The sequence below is a fragment of the Dromiciops gliroides genome, chromosome 4 (assembly GCF_019393635.1).
Source record: "Dromiciops gliroides isolate mDroGli1 chromosome 4, mDroGli1.pri, whole genome shotgun sequence".
Taxonomy (NCBI): domain Eukaryota; kingdom Metazoa; phylum Chordata; class Mammalia; order Microbiotheria; family Microbiotheriidae; genus Dromiciops; species Dromiciops gliroides.
Window position 1 is genome coordinate 109824825 of NC_057864.1, and position 21240 is coordinate 109846064.

At 41.6% G+C, this 21240-nt stretch overlaps 1 protein-coding gene across 1 annotated transcript in view; it reads left to right on the top strand.

Moving 5' to 3' along the window:
* Nucleotides 1-15363, top strand: part of UTP25 (UTP25 small subunit processor component) — a 53701-nt gene extending 38338 nt beyond the window's left edge. The window contains exon 12 of the mRNA XM_043962652.1: nt 14538-15363. Within this exon, the coding sequence (XP_043818587.1) occupies nt 14538-14781 (244 nt within the window). The 3' untranslated portion in view covers nt 14782-15363. The remainder of the gene's footprint in view (nt 1-14537) is intronic.
* The last annotated feature ends 5877 nt before the right edge of the window (nt 15364-21240 follow it).

The window sequence follows — 21240 nt, forward strand, 5'->3', positions numbered from 1 at the left end:
GGCTATGTGAGGATTAATTGAAGGACCTGAGGATACCCAGCCTGCAGAGAAGATTTAGGAGGGACATGATCGCAGTCTTCAGGTGTTAAAATTGTTAGAGCTATCTAGAAGTAGAACAGGTTGCCCAGGGTTCCACCTCACTGGGGGCTTTTCTAGGAGAAGCTAGATGTCCATTCCTCCTAGATAGCATAAAAGGGATTTCTGATAAGATACAAGTTGAACCAGAGTCTCTACAGATTCTTTGAGCTGATGACATGTAGGCCTTAAGTGGGGGCATGATTGTATTCTCACTGAAACGTAGAGAAAGAAGTAGTGTTACGTGAAGAACTCAATGGTCAAGGTTCAAGGCTTAATGATGTAAACTCCTTCAGGGCAGAAACTCTCACTTCTGTATTTGTGTCCCTAGTATCTGCCACAGTGCCTGGAATATAGCAGGTACTTAATAAATGTTTGTTGACTTATTGGTGGTTGCTTAAGCCTAAGCCCTGGGCAAGGTCAGTGTAACTCTTAAATAATAATAATAATGACAATAACAAACATTTATATAGCACTATGTGCCAGGCACCATGCTGAGGATTTTACAATTATCTCATTTGATCCTCAAAGCAACTCATAAGGGAACTGAGGCAAACAGGGTGAAGTGACTTGCCTAGGGCCACAGTGCTAGTAAGTGTCAAGTGTCTGATGTCATATTTGAACTCAGGTCCTCCTGAATCCAGGGCCAGTACTTTATCCACTGTGCCACCTAGCTGCCCCTGGGCCACACTGCTAGTAAGTGTCTGAGGCAGGGTTTGAACTCAGGAAGATGAATCTTCCTGACTCCAAGGCCAGGGCTCTATCCACTGTATCACCTTGCTGCCTAGGTGACAGGTGTATTGAGAGATAGGAGGTTGCTAACCAGATATCAAAAATGCTGATGTCACAGATGTTTTGGGAAGTGGCTTGAAGCCTTCTAAGCCAAGGTAGAGTTGCTCATCAGGAATGTGGATTAGATGAGATGAAGAATCCAATGTACTTTGATTAATCTTGCTTGACTTCTCTGTAGCATTTGACCTTGCTAATCTTCCTTTCATCCTGGATTGTCTCTTTCTTCTGGGATTTCATGACACTACTCCCGACTCATAATCCTGTCTAACTAACTGTTCCTCCATTTCCTTTGCTGGTTCATTGTCGATATGATGTCCCCTAAGACTTGTAAGTTTTTTTTCTTCTGTAGTCACTCACTTAGTGTAACATCCTTGTTACAGGTGACTCGCAGATCTATATATCCGAAGCTAGTGTCTCTCTTTAAGCTCCAGTATAACCTTATTAACTCCTTAGTGAACTTTTTGAACTGGATATCCAGTAGGTATCTCAGGCTCAGCAAGTCCAAAACAGAAAAGTGTCTTTGACCAAGCCCACCCCTCCTTTGAACTTCCTAATTTCTGCCCCCCGCCCCCAATACATGTATATTTGTATATACACGTATGTATATGCATATATAGTTATATGATTTTGTACATAGTAGGTCATTAAGAAATTTTTCTTGATTGATTGAAAAAGGATATGGACAAGTTAAATTCAAACATGAATGAAAACTAGAAAACCTAGAACTCTGGGGCACCCTTTCAAAGCTTGAAAACAATAGTTTTTAGGCCATATAAAAGCACTTCCTTCTTTATACAATCAATAATAATAGCAGTTCTATTTATATAGCACCTTATAGTTTATACAATTCCTTCCCCACAACTAACCTGTGAAATAGGCGGTAGTAACATGTGTCCGATTAACCCTGTTGTAACTTAATAATAGCACCTCCCTCCCAGGGCTGCTGTGAGACTCAATTGAGATAACATCTGTTGGAGGCTTCTATAAAACTGAAGGCATTATATCAGTACTTGAAGAAGAAAAAAATGCTCATCCCCTGAGAGGTTCCGTGACATTTCACCTTCAGTGACCCTGGTATGTGCCACACCCGGGATTTGAATCTATGTCAGTTGGTTCCAAGAATAGCCTGTTTTTCCAGAAGCTTGTCCAGACTGAAAGCAGCCATAAAAGGCTTTGAGATAAGAGGCCTAAAAAAATCAGATTATAGAATTTTTGCACTCCAACCTGTAATGGATTTGTTAGATGGACATTAGAGATAGATATATCACTAACCTGTTGAAGAAAACATAATGGAGACCCACTCTCATTCTCTCCTACACTGTGATGCAATAATAATATTAGCCAGAGCATTTTGGAGAGCCAGGGGACCTAAGGTTATGGGCCCAGCTCTGCCACTAAAGGGCTGGTGGCAGGGCCAGGGGGACACGGCATGTGTGTGTGTGTGTGTGTGTGTGTGTGTGTGTGTGTGTGTGTGTGTGTGTGTGTGTGTCTGTCTGTCTGTCTGTCTGTCTGTCTGTCTGACTGACTGACTGACTGATATTCTTAATTCTATGGAAAAAGTACCACTGGAATATCAGACTGTGTGGAATATTAGTCTGACTTGTTGGGAGGAATGTCTAAGCAGCCTGTCCCCTTCAATACATGTGATAAAGTTGATACTGTTAGGGTAGGCATGGAAGGAGGGGAGGGTGTCAGGAACCGTTACCTGCCCCTCTGCTTTGCTCTGTTTGATACCACCTTCATTAAAGAGGATCTTAAGTTACTGATGGTACATTTTTGGGTTGCACCTAATTTCTCTAATTCCTTCTCTCCATCTTTCTTTATTCCTCTGAGAAACATGCATAGATGCACTATTTTAGGAAAACAAAGGAATGATTTCTAAGCCAGTCTTGGGGGTTCATGGCTTACTTCTTGTCCTTTGTAGTGGGCCTAGTGAATTGCTTTGGGCTAGGTAAGCAGTAGGGTTTTTGAAATTGTATTTGTATTTAAATACCAAGATGGTAAGTGACTTGGTTCTGTACTTCTTAAGGAGAAGACATAATGGTTTCTGGTTGTTTGACCTCCTAATTTCTCCAAGGAGTATGAAACATGAAGAATGCCCAGCAATGGTGTGTTCTATGAAGGGAAGCAGCTGCAAAGCCCCATTCTGGGAAGTCCACCAGGATTCCCTCGGCAGAAATGAGCACGCCTTCCCTTGTCCTTCTCTACCACTTTGTTCATATTTCTCTTGTGATGCTTCCATTTTGCTTTGTGTGGTAGTTAATTACACATGTTTCTTTCTCTCCTAGAGTGCTGCAGAGCTTTTGTCTTTCTGTTTTACTCATCCCTAGTACAGTGTTTCAGCTTAAGTTGTTCAGTAGTAGTTGAATGAATGATTAATCTCAAACACTGGGTAATTCATAATTCTTTTTAGCTCTGTCCTCTGCCGTGCCATGGTTTTTGGCAGCAGCGTGCTCTTCCTAATTATGTCTTGCATATGCTATTACAGTTGCATCCCCGAGGTGCACGATAATTGTGTCAGTGGGGAGTAGAATCCCAGAAGTTTGCTAAGGGCCAGCGAAAAACCAGCCTGAGATGAGGTCTGCCTCATTCCATCTATGAAGCCCCTAATCTATTCGTGGATAATTGAGAGTTGATTCTATTACTGTTTCCTGGGCTTCATTCCCAAGCAGTCAGTTTAGCATGAGAGCTGATGAAGGATCCCAGGATCCTTGCCACTTTTCCTCCCCTCCAGTAAGTCAGTATAACTTTTCAGTCAAGTTGGGAAAATATGCCGTTTTTCAGGAGTCTTTTTTCTCTCTGGGCTTGCCAAGTGAAATCAGATCACCTAAGTGAAGTGGATGGATGGGAAAAATTCCCACTGTCATTGTCTGGAGAAAGCAGAAATGATGCTTAAGACCAGGGGCTGCTCCCAAACTTGCCTGCAGCTCTCTAGATTCCTGGGGGTGTTAGTGACATTATGGCCTCATCCATTTACTTTAATTGGGAGGGGAAGACTGTCATTGTTAGGCCCTAGGTTTGTCTGCCGGAATGTTGTTTAAGGGGATGCTTAAAACTGCTTTAACAAATAGATAAGAATTGTTTGTAATTAGCACATTAATTATTCGAGTAGAAGTCTGTACTGTGCTTGAGAAAGCTGTCCTCACTCTTAAGTGGGTTAAACCCTTTCTTCCTTCATATTGTTCATTTTCTTAGCCACAGCAAACTCTTTTTCTCCTAGAGTAGTTTAGTAAACTTGAGCCTGTCCCAATTACAGCCAACTCTCCTGGTGGAGGCAGAGTTCAAATTACTGGGACTTTCTTGTGAGCATCCTTTGCTCAGAACTATTTTGAATTTCACTAACTGGGTAAAACAGCAGTTTTCTTGTATGGATTTTCTTGCCTAAGAGAAAAGATGATTTAAGTATGTTTATGGTGGCTGCCTTTGAGCTAGGAAATACATTTTAATTTGATTTCTGAGTAATAGCATTGCTCTAAAAGGTATTTGTTTTACTTAAAATGATGATTTGTATAACATACTTCACAAAGGTATTTGGATCCTCTCAACAACTCTGTGAAGTAGATAATGCATACATTATCATTCCCATTTCTTATATGTGGAAACTGACATTCTGGTGGGTGACATAATCTGCAGATAATCATACTGCTAATTAGTCCTGGAACTCGAACCCATTTCTTCTGAATGAAGGACTGATGTTCTTTCCTACTGTGTGCCAACTTCCTTGCCTGGTTATTACAAGGGAAATGACATAGTGTAGCTATTTAATCAAATAAAAAAAAGGTGTGGTAATTACTCTACCCTGAACACATACCAGATAATAGAAACTCAGGGTGGGAAGGGCCATCAGAGCCTGTCTAGTCAAACCCAGACTTGAACAAAAATACTTTCCCCACAGCATGGTCCAAATGCCCAGCCTTTGTTTGAAGACTTCCACTTATGAGAACCTACCACTTCCGGGAAGCCCATTCTACTTTTAAATAGCTCAGTGGAGGAACCTTTCAGTCAAGCCTACATTGTCCTCTTTGCCATTTCTTGTTAATTCATAAATTTAATCTTTCTTTTACACGACAGCCCTTCAGATATTTGAAGACAGCTGTCACTTCAATGCAGTAAATTCAGTAGACGTTTATTAAGCACCTACTATGTGCCAGGCACTGTGCTAAACACTAGAGGCACAAAAAGAAGCAGACTCCCTGCCCTCAAGGAGCTTACAATTTAGTAGGGAAGACAACATACAAACAAAAACATAAAAGGTAAGCTATATACAGGATAAATAGGAAATAATAGATTAAAGAGGATGTGTTGGGGAATAAGGTTTAAGAGAGGACTGGATGGGGGCAGCTAGGTGCAGTGGATAGAGCACCGGCCCTGAAGTCAGGAGTACCTGAGTTCAAATCCGGCCTCAGACACTTAACACTTACTAGCTGTGTGACCCTGGGCAAGTCACTTAACCCCCATTGCCTCACTAAAAAAAAAAAGAGAGAGAGAGAGAGAGGACTGGATGGTTATGAAAAGCTTTTAAGTATATTTGCTCGGCAGCTGTTCTACCCATCAGTCGCCCATGCGCCAGAGACCTCGCTCCTTCAACCAGTTTCCATGTCGTATGATCATGAGGTTTATGCCCATCCTTCACCAGCCCTGCTCCAGCTTTTCAGTGGCTTGTGTAGAATGAAATGCCCCAAACTGGATGCTTTGTAAGCCTGAAGGCATTATGTAAATACTTTTTTAGCCTCCACATCACAGTTTATTCATATTAAGCATGTACTCCACTAAAACCACACATTTCTGTTATAGGAGAAATATCTCCCATTGAATTCATGTGGTAAGTTAACTGCTTCTGAAAAACCTATCACAACACAGAAGTTATAGAGGTAAAAACCTAGGTTTTATTTTGCTTAAGCACAGGTTCTTCAAGGGGTAGAAAAAGAATCCTGAGCCAAGATTAGGATTTTAACGAGGCTTTTTGTAAATAAAAATTACTTCCCAGAGATAGAGAAATAATTTTTGGCAAAGAGCAATCTTGTTCTTAGGCCATCAAAATTGAATAAATGGGGGCAGCAAGGTGGCATAAAGCACTGGCCCTGGATTCAGAAAGACCTGAGTTCAAATCTAGCCTCAGACACTTGACACTTACTAGCTGTATGACCCTGGGTAAGTCATAAACCCCCATTGCCCCGCAAAAAAAAAAAAAGAAAAAAATTGAACAAACTTAGTTAAACAGAATCATATTCTCCTACCCCTCCCAAAGAAACAAACCTAGTGAAACAGGCTGAGGTTAACATGAACAGTAAATAGGCTTCAGTTAACCAAATGTTCTAGGAAGAATGATATAATAAAATTGAATAAAAGGGAAATTAAAAAAAGAAAAAAACTCCCATCATGCCTTTGACAGATCTGTTCTCTAGCTGTGCTTCCTACGTCTGATACATTTGAGGTTGATTTTGGAACCCAGACATACAGTTTTACATTTAGGATCCTATGACTTAGTACTATTAAGCTTTATCTTATTAGATTAGGCCTAGGTTCATTTTGAATCCTGTTACCTAGCATTAGCACTTTCTCTTAGCTTCTTGATATCTGCAAATTAATAAGTATTCCAGATACGCTTCTCTCTAAGGGGGCAAGTACAAATCCCTTAGGCCCCCTACCAAAGGCTCCTCCTACCTACTCTTTGGATCCAACCAAGCAACAAGGTCTAAATCCACTTTGTGGTAATACAAATATTCATGTTTTCCACAAAAATAGCTAGCTGTGTGACCCTGGGCAAGTCACTTAATCCTCATTTCCCTGCAGAATAAAAAAAAAATTTAAAGATAATTTTCAACATTCATTTTTGTAAGATTTTGATTTCCAAAAATTTCTCCCTCTGTCCTTTTCCTCTCCTCTCCTCAAGACAAGCAGTCTGATATAGATTATACAAAACAATCATGTTAAACATTTGAAACCTGTTTTTAAAAAACCGAGGGTGCATGGCAAACAGCCTAATCTTTATTTCTTCCTCTGTCACAAGGTATAAGATGGAGTGATAACAACTTTCCATCAAGATTCCCTTAATTTCTCTCCTTTAAAGAAATGTAAAATTTTATTAGTATCTTTTGCTTTTATAGTACCTCATTTCTTTTTGCGGGGCAATGGGAGTTAAGTGACTTGCCCAGGGTCACACAGCTAGTAAGTGTTAAGTGTCTGAGGCTGGATTTGAACTCAGGTACCCCTGAATCCAGGGCCCATGCTTTATCCACTGTGCTATCTAGCCACCCCCAGTACCTCATTTCTAAATATATACTTCCCCCACTCAGCAAGCCATGCTTTGTTACAAAGAATAGAAAAGAGGGGAGAAAAATCCCTCATGTTACACACTTCTTCTGGTTCATGAAGTATTCTACTCCCATCATTCCCTGCCTCTACAGAGAAGGGCTGGGGGATGTCTTTCTTGTCTGTTAGTGGTTGTAACTCTATGTCTTCCTCTGCTTTTCTAAAATCTTCATAGTTGTCCTATTTATTCCATTCCATGCTATAATTTGCTTAGCCATCCCTCAGTTCATGGGCACCCATCTTTGTTTCTTGTTCTTTGTGAGCACAGAAAGTGTTGCTTCTGTTTATTCTTTTATAATTTATATTTTAGTGTAGATAGATTCTCTAGAGAGAGGCAGTGTGTCCAGAGTGGTTAGAGAGGTGGTCTTGAAGGTACTTGGTTTAAGTCTTGCTACTGATACTCACTGACTGAGAGACCCTGGAAAAGTCTCTTAACCAATCAGTGCCCTGGGCAGTTCTAAGCCTGTAAGTAGCAGAAAAGGTGCCAAGCTGCCTTGTCAGAGTTGCCTGAACTAGTTAAATCACAGCTCTCATCCCTGTCCTTATGCTTGTGGTTCCCCATCATTTTTATATCAGCAAACAGTTCCTTCATGTTGCTGAGAATTAGATCCGGAATAGTAATTCCCTTGTTTCCTCTGCCTTCTGAAGTATGAAATTATTAAAGCAAGTTAAGAATTTATTAGGTGTTCTTTCTGCCTTTGGCAGAAAGAGAACTTTATGTGTCTGGATAATTCATAATTCCCTGAAAAGGCCTCCCAGCCAGGCTGGAGATTGCTTCCTGAATTCATATTTCTTTCCTGATGGTCTCCATGATAAAAGTTACTATGTCTGCTTTGGCCTCCTTTGATCTTCATTCAGGATACTCTCCTCCATACTTCTCCTACTGCCCATGCTTTGGTCCCTGGCTCAATGGATAAAGTGATGGGTCTGTCTCAGACACTAGCTAGTTGTGTGACCTTGGGTGGGTGATTTGAGTCCTGTTTGCCTCAGTTTTCTCATCTGTAAAATGGAGATAATAATAGCACCTATTTCCCAAGGGTGTTGTGAGGGTCAAATGAGATGATATTTGTAAAGTGATTAGCACAGTTCCTGGCACATAGTAAATACAATGTATATGCTATTATTACTTTCTTAATATACAGCACTGTTTATCCAACCCTTTCCCCCTTTACCTGTCTTATTTCTTTTGAATAATGCATACCCTCTCCAGAGCCATATTCTAGTCATGGGTTGCATCTCATATTGTCTTAGTCAGGTTAAATTTGGCTCTTTTCATTAAAGTCTCTAAATCATTCTGCTTCTTAACTATCCATTGTGCATTTGTGTGTAGATTTACTTTATGGATCATAGGATCATAGATTTAGAGTTGTAGGAAAAGATAAAAATTAATATTACCTCTGATTTCTGCTGTATTGGTTTTTCAGTGTAATTGATTTTATGGTGTATTGATTTTTATGGCAGAATTAGTATCTGCCTGATCTCACCTTGCTCAGGAATACAGTTTTTTTTCCACATTAGTTATCATTCATGTTTTTGGCCCCTGGGACATCTGCTTATTGTGTGTAAGCCCCAACTGACTTAACCTGGTGCCACCCCCCAAAGACATGTCATCTGTCTTTGCCTGTCCTTGTACTCCCCCAAGGGGACAGCAAAGCCGATGGTACTGGTCCCCTAACAAAGATTAGAAGAGGCAGATGAGTCCCATAAAATAATGGATATTCCTTAATAGTCAGAGAGGTGTGGGATTAGCCACACCTGAATGTCAACCCACTTCTCTTAGTATAGCATATTTGCCTCAGTTTCCTCATCTGTAAAGTGGGCTGGAGAAGGAAATGGCAAACCATCCTACTATCTCTGCCCCAAAAAAACCCAAATGGGGTCATGAAGAGTAGGAAATGACTGAAGAACGACTGAACAACATCCACTAAAGGTTCCTAAACTACTCAGTTTCCCCCTTCTTTTTCTGCTTATCAGTAGAGAGGATTCCCTTTCTTTTCCTGGGGTCTCTAGCCTTACTGAAGTGGTCATTCTGATGCGCTTTGTTAACAGTTATGTGCGTCACTGTTAATAACTGATTTTGCTTGGAGTATGTATTTCAGTTTACCTTTATTGCATTTACCCACAACAGTTGAAAGGGACCTTGCAGGTCACTCAGTCTGAGGCAGACAGAGGTTAAGTGACTTGCTCAGGGTCACACAGCTAGTAAACCTCACAGGTGGTACTTGAACTCCTGACTCAGGTTGTTTATGGTGCCTCTGAAGCCATGGATTTTATTTCTGGCTTCTCTCTTGAATTTTGTTTGTCTTTAGTGAATTTCTGAGTGACTGGACCACTCCTCTTTCCTACCCTGTACTTATTCTTGGTGCTTTCTTGTTTGGTAAATGCTTGGGCAGTCTTATGCCTCTCCCTTCTCAATTTAAAGCCTTTTGATTAACCTAGAAAGGTTCCAGGCACCTACACTTTTACTTGTTCTCGTTAGGTATATTCTTTCCCTGGCCAAGAGTCCGTCATTCCTCTCTTTTAAGCTGTGGTTCAGAATTGTAAAACCTGTTCTCAGACACTATCTTCTTAAGCAACTTTAAATACCTGGGTCTGCCTTTTATAAGTAGGATCACAGATCAAGGCACCTGAGAGGTCACTTAGTCTAGCCCCTTCATTTTACAGATGAGGAAACTGAGACCCAGAGAGGTCAAACTTCTACTGGGAGTAAGCATCAGAGGTGGATTGGAATGCAGGTCCTTTGTCTCCAGATCCAATAATTATAACAACAGTAATAATTAACGTATATATCACCTACAGTGTGTCAGGCACTGTGCCAAATGCTTGACACTTATAATTTCATTTTATCCTCACAACAACCCCAGGAGGTGGATGCTGTTATGATTCCCATGTTACGGATGAAGAAATAGTGAGGCAAAGAGTGGTCAGGTAACTTGCCCAAGGTCACATAGCTAATTAAGTGTATGAGGCTAAATTTAAACCCAGGTCCTTTGTCTCCAGATCTGGCATTGTTTCCTTTAAGCTGAGTGCCTCCCATTCTCTTAGGAAGCCCTTATCTTGCTTTCTGGAGTCTTTCCTTTGTGCATTTAGAAGTAGTCTTCAGATGTGACACGTCTCAAGAAGGGTTCTTGGTCACATTCCCAATTAATAACTTGGGAAGACAGCAGACCTCCCAGTTAATGGAACAATCACACTGAGTCCTGACTTGAGGAGTTGGCATGAATCCAGTTATGTCAGCAATGGCCTGTAGAAATTAGGCCTGAAAGACACTATGCCAAGGACAGGATAACATTTAGAAGTAACAGCCACTTATTGTCACTGTTCCTGTTCCCAGCAGGCCAGGGTGAGACCTCTGGTGGTCATTGGAAAGGACTCATCTTTGTGCTTTGGCTTTTCCCTTGGGAGGTGTGGGGTAGGTGGAAGAGGAAAACTCACCTGCATAGTCTAACTCAACAGGCCAGAACTTGAGGGCAATTGTGGTTTCCTCAAACCAACTCTAACAGTTCACATTTATGGGCCCTTTTAAGTGTTGAGTTCTTTGCTGTGTCACCCATGGTGGGAAGCAGGCAGTGGAAGAGTTCTTCTTGCCCTTGTATACCCCAGAGAAATTAATGCATGTACCCAGGCTTTAAAGTTAATTCATCTTGAGAGACCTGTGTTCAAAGAAGCCTTTGACCCCAGGTCTCTCTTGATTTCTAGTTGAACATTCTTCCTGCCATACCACACTGCTCAGGGGCTGAGAAATCCATCCATCTGTCCATCCATCCATCCCTCCCTCCCTCTGTATAACTAGCAGATAAAAATGAAACTCTGTCGTGATGATTTCTCCAAAGTGGGTGGTAGAGCAGGGTTCAGTAACTTCAGATTTAGGATCTTGCCTAAGGCTTAAGCCTTAAGTGTCCCTAGAAACCCTAAGGCAGGAGAAAAAGTAAAGGGGAGGGTGTGTGTGTGTGTGTGTGTGTGTGTGTGTGTGTGTGTGTGTGTGTGTGTGTGTGTGTGTGTGTGTGTGTGTGAGAGAGAGAAAAGTAGCTAGAGAGAGGAAGAGAGAGAGAGGTTTTTGTGGGGGGTGGTACAGAGCCTCCAGCAGCCACTTCAGCTCCCCAGATGCAGTGGTACTCTCCAAGGAGGTACCCCCGAATGAAGGACTGTCTCTCTGGGCTGGGGACATGAAAGGAGCCAGTCTGGGAGAAGTAGAAAAGAAAGGCCTCTTAGGGAATTCGTGACCAAATACATAGCAGCTGTGGGGCAGGAAGATAGATTTCCCTCGGTGACCATGCCCAGGAGTGGCCGGGTGGAGGGGGATGTGAGGAGAAGGGCAGACAAAGCCAGATGTGCCTGTAATATAGACTTGTTATTGGTGGAGCCTTGATGGGAGGTGGCATCTGACCTCAGCCCAAACCTGCTGCTCAGTCCTGACTGGGAGAAGGGTCAGGGTCAGTGTCCTTGCTTCATTTGTTGGCTTTGCACGTGGGGCGTGGTGATGGAAGAAAAGCATTTGAATTGCTCAGGCAATCAGAACTAATTGCTTTTCTGTCATTTCTAATTGGACCTCAGGCAGGGTTTGTAACTAGGTGGACTTGGGATGTCTGCCATGAGAAAGCAGAGCAGCACTGTAGTGACTAATGGGAGCTTTTAAACTCTGAAGGGCTTCTTCTTTTGTTTTTTAAAGAGGGAGACTGTGTCTTACCCTCATCTCCATCTCATCTCATCTCATCTCATTCCAATGAAGCTGATAACTCCTCCAGGGGCATTTTGTTGCTTTGCTGTGGCAGATTTCGAACTCTGGTCTTCCCTTCTCGGCCCTAGCTTTGTGAATTTCACTGAACAAAAACTCATGTTATAAAGAGCGTTCTGTCTTCTCCTTAGCCTTCCTTTCCTTAAATTCTGCCAAAGGAACAACCTGCTGTAACAGTTACCTTTGTTATACTGAATCCCAGATCATAGGATTGTAGAGCTCCAGGTGGAAAAGACCTTAGAGGCTCTCATTACCGATGAACAAGCCCACAAACATTTATTAGACATCCAGTCTGGACCATCGCCATGTTAGGGACGAAAAAGGAAATAGCCCCTTCCCTCTGGGACTCTTGTACTTGGAGTGAATGATGTGTGTGTGCAGATAAGAGCACAATGTTTGCAGAATACATTTTTTAAAAGATTTTTCTTTATTTAGCATTTTATTTTTCCCCAGTTACATTACATGTAAACAATTTTTAACATCCATTTTTAAACTTTGTCTTCCAAATTCTCTCCCTTCCTCCCTCCCCACCCCCTTTGAGAAGGCAAGCAATTTGACATAAATTATACATGTGTAGCCATGCAAAACATTACAGAATACCTATGAAAGGAAGAACACTAATAATTGGCAACCAAAATCGGCAGTTATGCTGAGCCTCAAGTGACACAAAAATGTTTACTTCAAATGAAAAAAAAATGGAATAAAAAGTTTGTACTTGGAATAAAAAAAATTATTCTACCATCTCTATTTTCTTAATGGATCTAAAAAATAATTACTGTGTTAGTAGCCATAGCTTGGTCCTTCAAGATGGGTAAGCTAGGGGTCCAAGGTAAAGATGTAGAGGGAGTGCATTGTGGACATATGGAAATACCCAGGCTGAGGCTTAAAGGTCAGAGGTGGTGTATTATGTGGGGAGCACAGTTGGCAGGCCAGTTTGACTGAAAGGGAAGGTAGGTGCTTGTTGGTGGCAGGGGAAATAAGACGGAAAAGCCTGGCAAGGGAGCTGAGACCTCCATTGTAGAGAGTTCCTCACTAGGAGTTGTGTGCTTTATCGCAGGCATTAGGGAGCCACAGGAAATATTTGAGTTGAGAGTGGTAGGGTCAGATTTGTCTTCTAGTTCTCTTTTAAAAGCCCTTCCCATACTATCTTTTCCCAACCAAAATCAGCCCTAAACTCTCAAGGTGTAGTGCACCCTCATTTTCCCTGCCCATTCCAATGTGAACCTTGGTTCTTTGGATTCAACTCCCAACACACTCCTTTTCTTTTTTTTTTTAGTGAGGCAATTGGGGTTAAGTGACTTGCCTAGGATCACACAGCTAGTAAGTGTTAAGTGTCTGAGGCCCGATTTGAACTCAGGTACTCCTGACTCCAGGGCCAGTGCTCTATCCACTGTGCCACCTAGCTGCCCCCACACTCCTTTTATAGCTTTAATTTTTTCAACCAGCATTCTGTGGTAAAATTATTAGAATTTGGCTGACTTATTTGGGAGGGCCACACCTGGCCCACCCTGAAGTTACTGAGGTCACAGGGAGAAACCTCTCTCCATAGGCAGTTTTTTAAGGACCTCCCCTTTGGGGGAAGGAAAATTAGATGCTCGCTGAGGGGAGTCTTAGTCTCTTTCGGAGCTCTTTCTTCTCTCTCTCTTCTTCCCTTCCGGTGGTTGCGAGCAGCTAGAGCAGATGTCCCAGGTGGTGAGTTAACACAAAAGCCCTGCTTTCTTTTGAATTAGCTTAACTGGAAGCAAGTTGGGGATTGTATAGATTTAGGTTAGAGCTAGGAGGATTATCCGTATTTCTTTTTCCTTATTCCCTTATCTTTGATTTTATTAATTTCACCTTTGCTGTTTACTTTATTCTCCCTAATAAAACATCTGTGGAACAGAGGCTGTATGGCTCATTGGCCTGGGAGAAATATCTAAAAAGGCAGTTTCTAAGGGGAGGGAGCTTTAAACCTAGAGGTCCCTCATTATCTCCGGGACTCCAATATTTAGGCAAGCCACCCAATTAACTCTTCATATATTAAATTTGTGGCCCCCCCCACCAATTCCTTTGGCCCTCCTGATTAACAGAAACTTTATTCTCCCCTCTAAGAGTATTCTCTCCACTAAAGACTACTTTGTTCTTTTTGTTTCTGAAAGAAAAAAAATTTTTTGCCTTTTTATTATGAATTTGCCAAGCATCTAAAACATGAAGATTTTCCTATTCAAAAAAACAGAAAAAGAGGGCTGCGTAGGAAGCTTGAATCTCTGTGTACCATGCTTTTTTTTTTTAAGTAGAGTTCAAATTTATATGGTAGTTTTTTAAATAATAAATTTAGAGTACATCTTTTATTTTCAGGCTGTCTAAATTTCTCCTGCTACATATACCTCCCCATTCCCAGACAGTTGTTCCATATAACAAAGAATATTTTTTAAAAGAGGAGGGAGATGGAAAAAAGTATAAAAAACATATCAATACATCGAAAAATTCTGATTATATATGTAATGTTGCACACCTGTGTGCTTCCCACTTCTGCAAAGGAGTGGGGGAGGTGCCTTCTCTTATCTCTTAGTTTTTCCTGAAGTCTTTCCTGTTGATGTGCTTAACACATGCCTCTCTGGGTATTTCTTTGTTTTTCCAACAGGTACACGATAAAGGGCATCAGGAATCTCATCTTCTATGAATTGCCAACCTATCCCCATTTCTACAGTGAAGTCTGTAACATGCTGAAAGCCACTGGTGGTGGGGAGGAAGCTACGTGGACCTGCACTGTCTTGTATTCAAAGTATGACGCCCAGAGACTGGCAGCCGTGGTTGGCGTGGAGCGGGCAGCCCAGATGCTTCAGTCCAGAAAGAATGTTCACCTCTTTATTACTGGAGAAAAATGAGTTGGACCCTGGAGACTAGGGAATGGGATTATGTAACCTGGTGCTGAATGGGTGTGGTTCTAAGAGGCTGATGCTGAGGAACCTCTGGCAACATCACTCGTGCCTGGATACATCTAAAACATGTCTAAGGCTGTGCCTGAAAAGTTTGTGTAATTGCATTTTTGTAAAATCTATTTTAAATATTGGAGGGGTGGGGAGTGGGGATAGAGGAACACAAGTTGGGACACTCACATTTAAAAGAACTATACAGTGGGATCTTTCTGTAAGTAACAGACTGTTTTTGTAATCACTCCCAATTTAATTTAAGTTGGTAAGTTTATACATTTTGTCTGTCAGATTGTTACAAAGCAGGGCATACTTATAATTGGTTGTGCCAGTCAGAGATGAAGCACAAAGTAGCTGGGGGTGGATAACCTCTTGTTGCTGTGTGTGAGCCTGCAGTTAGAGCTCCAGGCCTAGCATCAGGAAGACCTAAATTCAAATCCTAAGCAAGTCACTTATTCTCTGCCTGCCTCAGTTTCCTCATTTTAATTTTAATTTTTTATTTTTGTAGGGCAATGAGGGTTAAATGACTTGCCCAGGGTCACGCTGCTAGTAAGCATCAAGTATTTGAGGCTAGATTTTAATTCAGCTCTTCCTGAATCCAGGGCTGGTGCTCTATCCACCACACCACTTAGCTGCCCCCTCCTCACTTGTTTTAAATGAGGGTAATAATAGCATCTGCCTCCTACGGTAGTTGTGAAAAATCAAACGAGATATTTTCAATTCAGTAAATGTTATTAAGCACCTACTACCTGCCAGGAACTGTACTAGCTGCTGAGGATACAAATAAGAAAAAGAAAGCTGGTCCCTGCCCCTCAAGGAGGTTACAATCTAATGGGGGAAGACAACACCTAAAAAGGAAACTAGAGAGGAAAAGGCGGGGGTGGTGGTGAGGAGGTTGGCCAAAGGGGAGTCTTGTTCCATGGAGTTGAAACCAAGCCAAGATACAGATAGAAAGTAAGACTATCTGTTGTGTGCTTTGCATTGTGTCCTGCACATGGGATGGATGCTCAATAAATGCTTCTTTTCTTCCTCTCTACTGTTTTGTGTGTTTATCACTTTTAAAAATTGTTGTTGTTATTCACGTTCCTTTTTTCCCCCCAGGGACATATCCCTCACCTGACCCTCAATAGAATAGTCCTTGTAACAAATTCTAATTAAGCAAAATAACTCAATATGTTGGCCAAGTATGGAAATGCATGCCTTATTCTGCACCTGTGGTCCACGACCTCTATGCCAAGTGTCAGTAGTCATACTTAATCTGTTAGTTTTCTGAAATCACTAGTAGTCACTACATTGATCAGAGTACTAATATTTTTTAGTAACTTCTTTTCAGTAACCTTTTATTGAGGTCATTGTATAAATTACCCTAGTTCCAGTTATTTTCCTCTGCTTCTGTTTGTCTTGACAAATTTCTCTGAATTAATATTAGAGTTTTTTTCCTCAGTGATACCGCATTTCTACACAATTTGTTCATCCATTTCCCAATTGATAAGTACCCATATTTCTTCTAATTCTTTGGCTTCTTCTAAATCCCAGCTAAAATCAATCCCACCTTTTACAGGAAGATTCCTTCAGCCCCTCTTAATTCCAGTGCCTTCTCCCTGCTAATTATTTCCTATTTATCCTGTATATAGCTTAATTTGTATATATTTGTTGTTCCCCCATTAGATTATAAGCTTCTTGAGGGCAGGAACTGTCTTTTGCCTCTTTTTGTATCTCCAGTACTTAGCATAGTGACTGGCCCATAGCAGGTACTTAATAAATGTTTATTGATTGATAGTTACCACAGAATTTACTGTTATAAATATTTTGTATATTTGGGACCTTTCCCTTTTCTGTCTTTGGGCTCCAATATATGGTCATTCATGGTATCACTGGGTCAAAAGAGATTTTTTTTAATTTTATTTTTTTGAGATTTTTAAAAATATATGTATACAACTATATATGTATATATATACACACACAATACTGTATTTGGCATTCAAAGCCCTTCATAACCTAGCCCCTTCCGTACCTTTCCAGTCTTCTTATACTTTATTTCCCAACACTACTCTAAAAGCTCACTTAGAGGAAGCCTTCCCTAAACCCTCTTAATTGCAGTGCCTTCCTTCTGTTTAGTATCTACTGTATATAGCTTGCTTTATGTACATTTCTTTGCATGTTGTCTCCCCTATTAGATTGTAAGCTCCTTGAGATCAGAGGTTGTCTTTTGCCTCTTTCCCCAGTGTTTAGTGCAATGGCTAGCCCATAGTAGGTGCTTAATAAATGTTTATTGATTAATTGATTACTGATTGATGGATTGATAATTCAACCCTCATCTCTCTCCTAAACTCCAGGTATGTATCACTACCTGTTGGATCTTTCCACCTTGAAATCCCATTGAAATCCCATTGACATCTCAAAATAAGGGGGCAGCTAGGTGGCCCAGTGGATAAATACCAGGGCAGAAACCAGGAAGACTCATCTCTCTGTTTTAGTTAAATTATTGGGGATGCCAACTGTTTCAATCTAAATTATTGGGGGCCAGACTGGGTTTTGTAAAAATATGGCTATTTATAAATTCATGACTATTACACCTGTTTATATATTAATGTATATTAAATATGGGGCAGCTAGGTGGCGCAGTGGATAAAGCACCAGCCCTGGATTCAGGAGGATCTGAATTCAAATCTGCCCTCAGACACTTGACACTTACTGGCTGTGTGACCCTGGGCAAATCACTTAGCCCTCATTGCCCCGACAAAAAGACAAAACAACAACAACAAAGTACATTAAATATTAGAAGAGTATTGACGACATGGCAGTTAACACAGTCCAAACCCCCCCCCAGTACCATATTGTCTCCAAGAAAGCATGTGGCCCGCAGCAGAGTTAAGAAGCCCTACTTTACCTCTCTATCCTAAGAGGAGACAGCTCATTAAGTGGAGACCTTTCTGAGCCTAGAGTGAAAGCCAAGAAGGGCTCGGGTAGTGGTCTGAGTCTTTCCTCCTTTTAGATAGAGGTGGTTCCTTATACACTGATCAAAGCTAATTGGCTAGCATTGTTTCTGTTCCATTGGTTGACATGACCTGAAAGTGGTCCATATTAAAATGAGCTCTACTGTGAATCAGGGTCTAATTTGAGAGCCTCTGAGAGCAAAGGCACATTCAGTTAGGTGTGGTTTAATCCCCTCAGTTCACTGAACTAGACACAAAAGAGTAAAACTCCATTCTCTGTAGGCCCTGCACAGCATTAGAACTCAGTCCTAAAAATTTACCTTTCTAAAGTGGGGGTGGGGAGAGAAAGGGTCTCCCCCTCAAACCCTTTATTAATAATTATTTTCTCATATCCCTGAATTCAAATCTGGCCTCAGACACCTATTAGCTGTTGACCCTGGGCAAGTGATTTCACCCTGTTTGCCTCAATTTGCTCATCTGTAAAATGAGCTGGAGAAGGAAATGGCAAACCACTCTAGTATCTTTTGCCAAGAAAACCCCAAATGGGGTCAGGAAGGAAATGACTGAACAACAACAGCAAAAATCTTAAAACATTTCCAAAATAGAATTTATTACCCTTCTCCTGAACCTGTCTCTCCTTTTACCTTAACTAATTTGTCAAAGGCGCCAACAGCCTTTTAAACATGTCTGTCCATAAGGGGATACTCACACCTAGAGACAAGGCAGATGAACCAAAAGATGATGAAGAGAACAACAACAAAAAAAACAAACAAAAAGAAGATGATGAAGAGGTGAATGTTCTTGGAGTATAAGCCCCTCAGGGATCTTCATTGTACCCCTGAGGCCTGGCATGATGCCTTGCACCCAGGAGGCATTTTAAATGTCAGCTGAAGGAATGAAAAATAAGCCAAGGGGACTCAATGGGCAGTCAAATAAATAGAACATGGAAGGAGAAGTGGACTGAAGGCAAGTAACCTCTGAGAGGGAGTAGTCAGCTATGTCAAAAGGTACAGAATGGCCAAGGAGGATGCAGCTGAGAAAGTCTTTGTATTTAGCTATCAATTTTGTTGTTTAGCTTAGGAGAAAACACCCAGTAGAGTAAGGACAATTGGAAGCCATTGTAAGGGGCTGAAAGGTGAGTAGGAAGAAATGGAACAAAGACCTGTCTGAGGTTTTCATTATGATACTTGCTTCTATTTACTGATTGTGTGACCTGGGCAAGTCACTTTCCCCTCTTGGCATCTTTTTTTTTTTTTTTTTTTTTTTTTGCTGGGCAATGAGGGTTAAGTGACTTGCCCAGGGTCACACAGCCAGTAAGTGTCAGGTGTCTGAGGCTAGATTTGAACTCAGGTCCTCCTGAATCCAGGGCCGGTACTTTATCCACTGTGCCACCTAGCTGCCCCCAAGTGAAGTGGCATCTTTTTCCCGTGAGTAGGATAATGGGTTTGGACAAAATAACAAGATAACCTTCTTCCCTTCGCCCTCCCCTCCCCCCCCCCCAAATCCAGTCATTTAAAATCATGAACCTTAGACTTTGGAACAACTTCAGCTAATGCACACGATTGAGTCTCCCCTGATGTTCCAGACACCTGAGTCCAAGGAAAGACTGTCTAAAAGATTTGAGCAGAATTCATATTCAAACCTGGTCCCTTGAGCCTTTTTAGTGAGCAATTTGCTGTTCAGTGCTGGGTTGTTGCTAACCCAAAGGACTCCTCCTCTTGAACGTAAAGCTCTTTTGGGGAAAAAAAAAAGGCACTAAATGAGGCTCCTTCATTCCACAAAACATTATTGAAGAAAGCTTCCTTTGCACTGCTCTCTGTTAGGGATTCCAAGGGTTGCTAGTGAAAAAGATAGTTTCTTCCCTTTCAAGAGCTTAAAGTGTACCCCAAGAGCATAGTCTATGAACCCATGGAAACATACCAGGGGAGAAGGCAGCTTGGTGTGGGGGAGAGAGCACTGGATTTAGAGACAGGAAAGATCTGAGTTCAAATTCTGCTTTTGGCACTTACAAATTACAGGACTATGGATGATTCACTTAATTCCTCTAAGCCAGAGTTTCCTCTTTGGTAAAATAGGAATAATACCTGTAGTGTTTTCAAAGGGAGGCAACACAGTTAGAGGGCTGGCTAGGAAGCCAGGAATGCTGAAGCCCTCCTCTGTGTGACTGGGCAAATCACTTAACCCCTCAATGCTCTAGGCAGCTGAGTTGCAGAGAAGGGGCCGATCTGGGAGTTAGTTGCCTGTGCCAGTGAAATCACAGGTGGGATCCCTTATCCTCCTCCCTACTTTCTTCACGGAGTTCTGAGAATCAGATGAGATAATGTAAGCTAAGGATATTACGAACCCTAAAACTCCTTATGATTGTCAGTTAATATTACGTTAAAGCTGGTACAAAGGGAGTGATTGGGATAGGCTATGGTTAGAGAAGACTTCCTGAGAGAGGTCTATTACTTCAAAACTTTCCATTTCAGGGAGTGATTCCATCAGTGTAGTCCTTCTACCAGTGCTAATTATAACCCCTCTGTACCATAGCAGGTCACAGAATCATAGATCAGAACCTAGGCCACTGAGTCCAACCCTCTTTCTTTCTCTCTCTCTCTCTCTCTCTCTCTCTCTCTCTCTCTCTTGCTGGGCAATGAGGGCTAAGTGACTTGCCCAAGGTCACATAGCTAGCATGTGCCAAATGTCTGAAGCCAGGTTTAAACTCAGGTCCTCCTGAATCCAGGGCTGGTGCTTTATCCACTGTACCACCTACCTGCACCGCCCCCCCCCTCCAGCCCTCTCATTTTACTGATGGGGAAGCTGAGGCAGAGGTGACATAGCTAGTGATGCAGCTAGTGTCTGAGGTAGGATTTGAAATTCATTTTCCTGACTCATAACTTAGTGCTTCATCTACTGTACAACCTAGAGTTGCTTAGGCTTAAAATTGTAATCATCCAGTGACTAACCTGGCACAAGCATCTTGTCTGAGTTGGTCCTGAAACACAGATATGCAAATTGGCCCACTTGCTGCTTCCTGAACAGGATGTTATGTCTCCCACCTTTCTGGACTTTGCATGCCTGGAATGCTCCCCACCCCCCACTTAGAATCCCTACCTCCCCCAAGGCTCATCTCAAATGCCGCTTCCTACAGAAGGCTTTCTGGATTAATGCCCATCCACCCCTCCCTCCCCCAATCCTTTCCAAATATTTTGTGTTTATTTTTGTCTGTGTGATTTCCCCCAGTAGAACAGATACACTTTAAGGGCAGTGTCTGTTTCCATTTTGTCTTTGTATCCCCAAAGTCTAGCATAGTGACTAGGACATAGTAGGTATTTAATGCACACTTATTGTATTAGCTTAATTAGAAATCAATTGAATTGATCTGAAATTATTTGACTCTGTCTTCTGTATCAGAGAAAAGAAAACCTGCTAGAGAGGCCTGAAAACAAAACATTTCCCCCTCCCAATAATAACTTACTTTTTAAAACGGCTTAGT